At 41.6% G+C, this 10,000-nt stretch overlaps 1 protein-coding gene across 5 annotated transcripts in view; it reads right to left on the reverse strand.

Annotated features, from left to right (window-relative positions):
• The window catches only part of cntln (centlein, centrosomal protein), a 108,213-nt gene that overhangs the window by 94,178 nt on the left and 4,035 nt on the right, over positions 1–10,000 (reverse strand). For 3 of the 5 annotated variants that reach the window (XM_053232864.1, XM_053232862.1, XM_053232860.1), the window contains exons 4-7: positions 4,552–4,636; positions 1,829–1,960; positions 1,042–1,128; positions 761–847 (exon numbers count right to left, since the gene is read on the reverse strand). In XM_053232864.1, coding sequence (XP_053088839.1) covers positions 761–847; positions 1,042–1,128; positions 1,829–1,960; positions 4,552–4,636 — 391 coding nt within the window. Of the gene's footprint in view, positions 1–760; positions 848–1,041; positions 1,129–1,288; positions 1,317–1,828; positions 1,961–4,551; positions 4,637–10,000 lie in introns of those variants that run through there. The other 2 variants (XM_053232863.1, XM_053232865.1) reach the window with 2 other exon arrangements.

The following is a 10,000-nucleotide window of genomic DNA, read 5'->3' on the forward strand; positions in this document are numbered from 1 at the left end:
GAAAGCCATGGCTTGGATAGACAGTGCTCCAGCTCAGGTGGTCAAAGACCCTGCTCAGGTGAACTAAGTCCCTCCTCAGGCAGACTAAGCCCCTGCTTGTGTGGACAAGACGCCTGGTTGGGTAACAAAGACCCTATTAAGGTGGACAAAGCCATCAAGCCCCTCACTGGACATAAAAGGTACTTCATAAGTATACTAGTGCAGGACAGAAAAGCCCCTGCTCAGGCAAGAAAGGCTCCTGCTTGGTTGGTAAAGCTCCTGCTCAGGTGAACAAAGTCCCTGATCAGGTGAACTAAGTCCCCACCTGGGGCAAACAAGGCCCCTACTTCTGAGGACAAAGCCCCTGCTGGGACAGACAAGGCTCCTGCTCAGGCAGACAAGGCCCTTGGTTGATTAGACAAGGTCCCTGATTGGGTGGACAAAGTCCCTACCGGGGCAGACAAAGTCCTTGCTCAGACCTGCTCAGGTGACCAAAGGCACTGCTCAGACAGAAAAAGTCCATGCTCAAGGATCGGAAACCCTGCTCTATGCTCTTGTTCAGGGGACGAGGCCCCTGCTTGGGCAGATGAGGTCCCTGCTTGGGCAGATGAGGTCCCTGCTTGGGCAGATGAGGTCCCTGCTCAGGGAGACAAAGTCCCTATTTAGGAGGACAAAGCCACAAAGCCCCTTATTGAACATAAAAGGTATTTCATAAGTGCACTATGCAAGACAGAGAGGAAAAAATGTGTGTGTGTGTGTGTGTGTTTGTGCGCATGTACACCTTGAGTTTGGCGTTGTTTGTCTCCTCCTGCTTCCTGCTCTGCTCCTGCTGCTCCTCCAACCTCCTCCTCCACCCATCATCACACTCCTGATAAACAGAGAGAGAGAGCGAGAGAGAGAGATAAAGAAACCTAAATAGTGTGTGTGTCTACCTGTAGGTGTAGTGTCGTATCACACAGTGTGTGTGAGTGAGTGCTAGTGAGTGAGTGTGTACCTGTAAGCACCATGTCGTATCACTCTGTGTGTGTGTGTGTGTGTGTGTGTGTTTGTGCGCATGTACACCTTGAGTTTGGCGTTGTTTGTCTCCTCCTGCTTCCTGCTCTGCTCCTGCTGCTCCTCCAACCTCCTCCTCCACCCATCATCACACTCCTGATAAACAGAGAGAGAGAGAGAGAGAGAAAGAGATAAAGAAACCAACAGAGTGTGTGTGTATACCTGTGAGCGTTGTGTTGTATCACTCAGTGTGTGTGTGTGTGTGCCTATAAGCGTCGTGTCGTATCACTCAGTGTGTGTGTGTGTGTGTGTGTACCTGTAAGCGTCGTGTCGTATCACTCAGTGTGTGTGTGTGTGTGTGTGTGTGCCTGTAAGCGTCGTGTCGTATCACTCAGTGTGTGTGCGTGTGTGTGTGTGTGTGTGTGTGTGTACCTGTAAGCGTCGTGTCGTATCACTCAGTGTGTGTGCGTGTGCGTGTGTGTGTGTGTGTGTGTGTGTGTGTACCTGTAAGCGTCGTGTCGTATCACTCAGTGTGTGTGTGTGTGTGTGTACCTGTAAGCGTCGTGTCGTATCACTCAGTGTGTGTGCGTGTGTGTGTGTGTGTGTGTGTACCTGTAAGCGTCGTGTCGTATCACTCAGTGTGTGTGTGTGTACCTGTAAGCGTCGTGTCGTATCACTCAGTGTGTGTGTGTGTGTGTGTGTACCTGTAAGCGTCGTGTCGTATCACTCAGTGTGTGTGTGTGTGTGTGTGTGTACCTGTAAGCGTCGTGTCGTATCACTCAGTGTGTGTGTGTGTGTGTGTGTACCTGTAAGCGTCGTGTCGTATCACTCAGTGTGTGTGTGTGTGTGTGTGTACCTGTAAGCGTCGTGTCGTATCACTCAGTGTGTGTTGAAGTTCTACCAGCTCTTTCTTCACATGCTGCTCCTCTTCACCAACACGCTGCTGTTGCAGGAGTCTGCTCACTTCCTGTCGCTGTGATGTCACTTCCTGTTGGATGGTCACAGGGTTTAGGCGGGACTCATCACTACACATCCACCAATCACATTCCAGTACAGTGAAACATACAGGTGTGTTTCCATTAAAGTTCCTTAAAGGATCTAAAGAGTTCCTGAACTGTCTTGGGCTTCAAAACAGAACTGAGAACCACCGTGTCTTTTTCTCACACACACACACACACACACACACACACACACACACACACACACACACACACACAGAGTCTGGGAGTGCTGGGGGCGTGGCAGTGGGCAGGTTCATGAATGTTTCAGGGTTCTGGGAGGTCATTAATTTCCGTGTTTAGTGAAATCACAGAGCAGAAACGGCGTTATGAGAAATACAGGAAGTGGGCGGGGCCAAGCTCAGAGCGCTGATAATGAGGGCGGGAAACAAGGACCACACCAGGACCGGCAGGAGACGAGCTTTACGGAAGCGAAGAGGAAGAGATTAGCATCAGGAACTCCCCAGGGGATGGCCAAAAAAAAAAAAAAAAAAGAAGAAGCAGCTCATTATGTTACAAAAATGTAAAGAAGTTGCCGCGGCAACAGTGCAGAGAGGCGGGATTCAGCGGACCATCACACGATCGCGGAAGGAAAAAAAGCAATTAATCACCACTCGGCCTTCATTCTGTGCCAGTTCTCAATGAGATGATGGATGCCAGCGGCGTGGAGGACATTACCCACAATCCTCAGCGCTAATGAGCTTCACTCAACTCTCTAATGAGCAAACTGTGTTCAGAGCGCTTAGCATAGCGTAGCGTAGCAGCTACATCCGCTAATGTATGTAGAGTCATACAGAGAAGAAGAAGAACAACGACAACAAAAAAAAAAAATACAAAAAGAGAGAAAGTCGGCATGAAGTGCTAAAAAAGTTACAGAAAAACTTTACAAAGCCGCTATATAAACGCAATCCATTACTATTAGCAGTATTATTGATCCTTGTATATTTATTTATTATTAATGTTGTTTTTTTTATTAATTGTTGTGCTCAAACCTTTTACCACTTATCTTTTATGTATTTATCTATTATGTATATTGCTTTTATTATTACTTTTTAATGTTTTTTTTATCTTCGTGACTTTTAAATGTGCTCTATAAATGAAGGTGACGTGACTTGACCGATACGCTTGTTCTGATAGAGAGGCTTAAACTAGTAGTTTTTGTCATTTCTGCATCATTTTCCACATTATTAGTGTAAGTAAGAAATAAAAATATTGACAATTGCACCTTTAACTGTGCTGTTTTGGTTTATTTTTACCTTTAACTGTGCTGTTTTTGTTTTTTTTTCACCTTTAACTGTGCTGATTTTGTTTATTTTTATCTATAACTGTGCTGCTTTTGTTTATTTTCACCCTTAACTGTGCTGTTTTAGTTTATTTTTACCTTTAACTGCGCTGCTTTTGTTTATTTTCACCTTTAACTGTGCTGATTTTGTTTACTTTTACCTTTAACTGCGCTGTTTTTGTTTACTTTTACCTTTAACTGTGCTGTTTTTGTTTATTTTCACCTTTAACTGTGCTGTTTGTATTTATTTTTATCTATAACTGTGCTGCTTTTGTTTATTTTCACCCTTAACTGTGCTGTTTTTGTTTATTTTTATCTATAACTGTGCTGTTTTTGTTTATTTTTACCTTTAACTGCGCTGCTTTTGTTTATTTTCACCCTTAACTGTGCTGTTTTTGTTTATTTTCACCTTTAACTGTGCTGTTTGTATTTATTTTTATCTATAACTGTGCTGCTTTTGTTTATTTTCACCTTTAACTGTGCTGATTTTGTTTATTTTTATCTATAACTGTGCTGTTTTTGTTTATTTTTACCTTTAACTGCGCTGCTTTTGTTTATTTTCACCCTTAACTGTGCTGTTTTTGTTTATTTTCACCTTTAACTGTGCTGTTTTTGTTTACTTTTACCTTTAACTGTGCTGTTTTTGTTTATTTCTACCTATAACTGCTGTATTTGTTAGGTTTTACCTTTAACTGCACTATTTTTGTTTACTTTTACCTTTAACTGCACTATTTTTGTTTACTTTTACCTTTAACTGTCCTGCTTTTGTTTATTTTTACTTATAACTGCACTGTTTTTGTTAATTTTTACATTTACATTTTTACATTTAACTATAAAATTGTTTATTTTGCCTGGCGCTCTCTCGTGACGTTAGATTTTTTAAAATTTTTGTTTCACTTATAAATGCACCAGAGAGTTCTCACGACTTTCACAGTAATACCACTCGCTACTGCTCCTCCTTTACACTCCTTAAACCTGAAATGGTGGAAATGCTCGCTTTCCTGATCTTTATATGCTAGTGGTTCAGGACGATTAAATCGTTTATCGCGATATTTTAAAATAAAAAATCACGATGAGGGAAAATAATCAATATCACACACGTCTAATGTACACACTGTTCTTCAGTCACTGACGCATCCAACAGCTAAAGTATTTACAATTTATTTACATTCAGATCTTTTAATTCACACACACACACACTCTCTCTCACACACACACACACACTCACTCTCTCTCTCTCTCTCACACACACACACACACACACACACACACTCTGGCGAAGAGCAGACGATGTGTTACCTTCTCTAGCTCCTGGATCTTGTAGTCTTTCGCCTGCAGGATTTCCAGAACTTTCCGATCTTTAGCTTCTGCTTTCTGTTTCTCACTGAAAGAGAAAGAGAGAGAGATAGAAACAAGGAGATATATAGAGAGAGAGATAGAAAGAGACAGACATAGAGAGAGACAGACAGAGAGAGAGATAAAGAGAGAGAGACACAGAGAGAGAGATAGAAAGGGGACAGAAAGAGAGAGAGAAAGAGGGAGATATTGAGAGAGGCAGAGAGAAACAGAGAGATATAGAGAGAGTGAGATACAAAGAGAGAGAGATAAAGCGAGAGAGACAGAGATAGAAAGAGACATTGAAAGAGAGAGAGAGAAAGAGAGATGTAAAGAGACAGACAGAAATACAAAGAGAGAGAGAGTGAGTGTAAGAGACAGAGAGAGATAGAAAGAGACAGAGAGAGAAAGAATGTAAGAGATAGAAAGAGAGATAGAAAGAGAGATAGAAAGAGAGATAGAAAGAGACAGAGAGAGAGTGTGTAAGAGATACAGAGAGTTAGAATGAGACAGAGAGAGACATAAAGATAGAAAGAGATGAACAGAGAGAGAGAGAGATAAATACAGATAGATAGAGATGGACAGGGAGAGAGAGACAAAGATGGATAGAAAGAGATGAACACAGAGAGAGAGAGAGAGAGAGATAAAGACAGATAGAAAGAGATGAACAGAGAGAGAGACTGAGAGAGACAGAGAGAGACAGAGAGAAAGATAGATAGAAAGAGATGAACACAGAGAGAGAGAGAGAGATAAAGACAGATAGAAAGAGATGAAAAGCGAGCGAGCGAGAGATAAAGATAGATAGAAAGAGATGAACAGAGAGAGAGAGAGAGAGAGAGAGAGAGATAAAGACAGATAGAAAGAGATGAACAGAGAGAGAGACAGAGAGAGACAGAGAGAAAGATAGATAGAAAGAGATGAACACAGAGAGAGAGAGAGAGATAAAGACAGATAGAAAGAGATGAACAGAGAGAGAGACAGAGAGAGACAGAGAGAAAGATAGATAGAAAGAGATGAACACAGAGAGAGAGAGAGAGAGATAAAGACAGATAGAAAGAGATGAAAAGCGAGCGAGCGAGAGAGAGAGATAAAGGTAGATAGAAAGAGATGAACAGAGAGAGAGAGACAGAGAGAAAGAGAGAGAGAATCAGCAGACGTATATACACACTGCAGTATAATGTACAGGGTTCCACTGAGAACATTAAAGTTCCCACCAGAAGAACAAGCAGAAAACTCCTCTAGCTTCTACATTTAACCTTCCTGTTTTTACAGGAACGTAGAACTAAAGAACTAAAAAATAAAGATTGAATTATGATCTTAGTCATGTGATTTGGAGTTGTGTGAAAAAGTTTGTGCACCCCCTGGCCAAATGACCCATTTTGTTGCTATTTGAAGTGAAAAGAAGTAACTACAACTTCTGCAACAAACTATATAAATAATCCCACAAATGTGAACGCACAGTCACTCGCATTTGATTAACTTAAAAATAATAATTAAAAAAAAGTAATTGAGACATGTGCAAAAGTTTGGACACCCTTCTAAGTCAGTACTTCGTAACACTCCCTCTGTCAGGTATCACAGCCTGCTAGCGCTTTTTGTAGGCAGCTCGCAGTCCTTCTGCTCTTGTTTAATAAATTTTCACCCACTCTGCCTTGCAGAACGTTTCTCCTTCTGAGATATTCTTGAGCCGTCTTGCATGCACATCATGTTTAAGACCTACACACAGATTTTCAATGATGTTCAAGTCAGGGGAGGGTGAAGGCCGTTCCAAACGCTTCAGCAGCTTGCGTTTCTTGAAGTAAGTCCTGGTGGAATTTGAGGTATGTTCTGGGTCATTGTGCTGTTGCAGAATTTTTTCAGATTCAGTTTCTTCACTGACTGTTTCGCAACTCCTTCCAGAACTTGCTGATATCTACAGGAATCCAGTCTTCTCTCTACCCGTGTAATGTTTCCTGTGCCACTGGCTGCTACACAAAGCCAAAGCACAACAGATCCAACACACCTCCATGTTTAACAGCAGTTCTTCTCATCAAATGCTACTCCTCTGTTCTCCAAACATATCTGTAGGGATTGTGGCCAAAGAGGTCCATTTTTACTTCCATTTTGCTTCTGGCTTAATCTCGATGTTGTTTTGGATACTTCAGATATTGACTTTTGTGATGAGGTAAGTTTCCCTCTGATGACTCTTCCATGCAGATCATGTTCAGGGCTTGAATTTCGGCGCGGGATTGCGCATAATTTAAACCATTCCCGCAAGTTTAACGTTTATAATGCGAGAAATTCCCGCACAAATGTATTTGCTTCATCTCAGATCGAATTATGAAATACATCAACAGACGTGAAAAAAGAAATCGCCGGTTCAAACAGTCTTTATTTTAGAATTGAATTCCACAAACAGCGCTGCAAACAGCCGGCCGTCTCTGACTGTCTCTGAGCGCTGTAGCGCATCGGCGCGCTCTCCGTGGCACTGATCTTATTCACACAAGGCCGTGTGACGCGCTCGAATATACTCAGTCATAATGAGCTGCTTGTGAAGATAGTATCAGCTTCCAAATGATATTATTTTAATCCTGAAATTCAAACATTAAATGCTGTTTTGCTCTTTATAGCGTGTGAGCGGAAAGAGCGCGCCTGCCGACTCAACACCGCCGCAACGAAGCTTGTTTGAAGGAGAGCATGGTGTATTTTATATAAAGTTTTTTTTAAAAAAAAAACAAAAACAAAGAAATTGAACTGAAACTGGAATACATGAAGTTCACTGATTCTGAAAGACATTAATATACAGCTTTAATCCAGTTCTTAATGTCAGTTTGGAGGAGGAGAACATGACGAATTTTGTTATTAAGCTGTTTTGAAAACCACCATACATTAAAATCTGTAGATATAAATAAATGTAGATTATTAATTTAGCCCGATGTGTTAAAATTTATTCTCCCCATAATCTTTAAATCCCCCCCATGTGACCCATGTAAGGGGGGAAATTCACCCCGAGATTAAAAACCGAAATTCAGGCCCTGATGTTTGTGCAAGCAATGCTGCAGATTAGGACGGTGCACCACCACTCCTGTGTCAGCTAAAGCTTCCTGAAGGTTACAGAAGGTTCAGTCCAGCACACGGGCAGCTCCGGTCCTCCACATCTTGCCTTGACTGCCGCTCTTCCCCTTAACTGACATTCCAGACAATGGAAATTACACACGGGGAGCACGGTGATATTTTTTTAACAGCCTTCCTGTTTCCTTTCTTTCTCTGTAAGCATCAATTAGCTTCATTTTCAGATCCTCAGTCAGCTGCTTAGAGGAGCCCATGGTCATCGAGAGCCTGAAGGTTTGAAGATTCAGAGTATTTATTACACACTGGAACTGTTAATCCTAATGACAGTTCTTGACCTGAGTAACGTCTCCTAATGAGTCAATTAAAGCTTAACGAGTTAATGAAGTTCGGAGATTTTCCAACTGGAAGGACGTCCATACTTTTCCATACAGCTGTACATGGATTCAGTGACATCATTACCTGTTTACACAACTTCAAAACTTGTGTTTGAGAGTTAACTTGAGCAATTAGGGCAGTGGTGTGTGTGTGTGTGTGTGTGTGTGTGTAGCTGATCTCTGGCCTTCAGGGCTCTCTCATATTCTCTCTCTCTCTCTCTCTCTCTCTCTCTCTCTCTCTGTCTGTCTGTCTCTTTCATGATGCAACGGGATTATTGTGCTTGGAGATGAAACGCTGGGCGTTATGATGGGAATACCGGCACTATACGTGGGAATAAAACACTGCGAGTTGGCTTTGAGCAGTGCGGCGCGTCCCTCGAGCAGGTAGAAGCGCTCGTCTCCAGGTATTAGTAATTATCCTGACATCAAAAACACACAGAATCCAGAGAGATGGAGGAGACGAGAGCGGCGGAGGTCAGCGGGGACGGATCACTCTATCATTCACTCGCTCTCTCTCTCTCTCTCGTTCCCTCGTTCCTCCTGAGGCCCTCGCTACCTCACAGCCTCGCCGATGTTAAACCGCGTCCCAAACCGACCATCCGACCCCTACAAGGCCGAGCGGAGCTCCCAGAAGGCCGTGCGCTCGACTGGAGCCGGCGCGGTTATCATCATGTCGACGCCCCACGTGTTCTCCGTCTCGGGTGGAACCGCGTCGGTTCTCTGAGGACCAGCACACAGACTGTAGAGGGAGGTTTACACGATCTCTCCTCTCTCTCTCTCACACACACTCACACACACTCACACACACACACACACTCACACTCACACACAGCCTCTGCAAGTCACTGAGGAAGAACATTTACGTTTCAGAGCCTTCGGGTTTTGGGTTGAACCTGATCACATGACCACAGCCATGAAATCCTTTACAAATAATCCTTAAAGCAGGAAAATTACAATTTTACATATTTTATCCTTTTTATCCTTTTAAATGTGCTACAGATTTTACGCATTTTAGTCCGCAGATTTTTATTCACATAAAACTGATCATTTTTTTTAAAACATAAAAATTTTGAGTGTGAGTTGGTGTTAATTATATTACATACACTTTAGAGCAAAAGTCTGCGTCTCTTTGGTTTTGGACAAAAAAAAAAAAAAGACAAATACATCTCTGTTTTATAATTAATTAATTAATTAAAAAATTTTTTTTTTATTATTGTAAAATAATAACAGTAATAATGTAAAGTGAGCACATTCTGCAGCAACACAACAATCCAGAGTAAAATCAACAGAAAAGTTTATTCTGTGAAATCCCTGACATCCCTGAGGTTCTGAGAGTCAGGATCCAGTTTATTCTGCTGCAAATAAAAAAATAATTACATTTCAAATGAAATAAATAGAAATAACACAAGTGGAATAAGTTTGTAGTTAATGATGGGTTGTGATTTGCATTTAGAAAATCACGTAGGGCTGGATGATGATTATAAGAGCGATATCGAGGTAAATTACGTGACGATACACTTTTCTGAGATATCGTCAGTATTTTTATAACAATTAGAAATAATTTCGAGCAATCAGAAGCAGTGAATCATTAAAATGTGAGAATCTTGAATATTATTTATTAAATAGAAGTATTATTACTCTCAGGTGTTTACAGGCTTTTATATCGTGGATCGCTGAAATGCCTTACAGTATCGTGATATGATATTTGTTGTGAAATCACTCATCCCTACTCTAACAGGAAACGGTTCCAGCGACGGGGAAAGGACCCGTTTCAGTTTTTTTCGGAGAGCGTTCACAGCGTATTCCACATCGAGTGCACCAGTTTGTTGCGTTTCTTCTTTTCTACAGAATTGAGAAACAGGTTTAGCCGTTTTTTTTTTTTTTTTTTAAACCCGTTGTACTTTTCTTTACACAAATTGAAGCTTCTGATTAAAACAAATGGACGGGAAACACGGCGAGGATTTGGCGTGTCGATAAAAACGCCGGTG

This window comes from Pangasianodon hypophthalmus, chromosome 3 (assembly GCF_027358585.1).
Source record: "Pangasianodon hypophthalmus isolate fPanHyp1 chromosome 3, fPanHyp1.pri, whole genome shotgun sequence".
In the NCBI taxonomy this organism is placed as follows: domain Eukaryota; kingdom Metazoa; phylum Chordata; class Actinopteri; order Siluriformes; family Pangasiidae; genus Pangasianodon; species Pangasianodon hypophthalmus.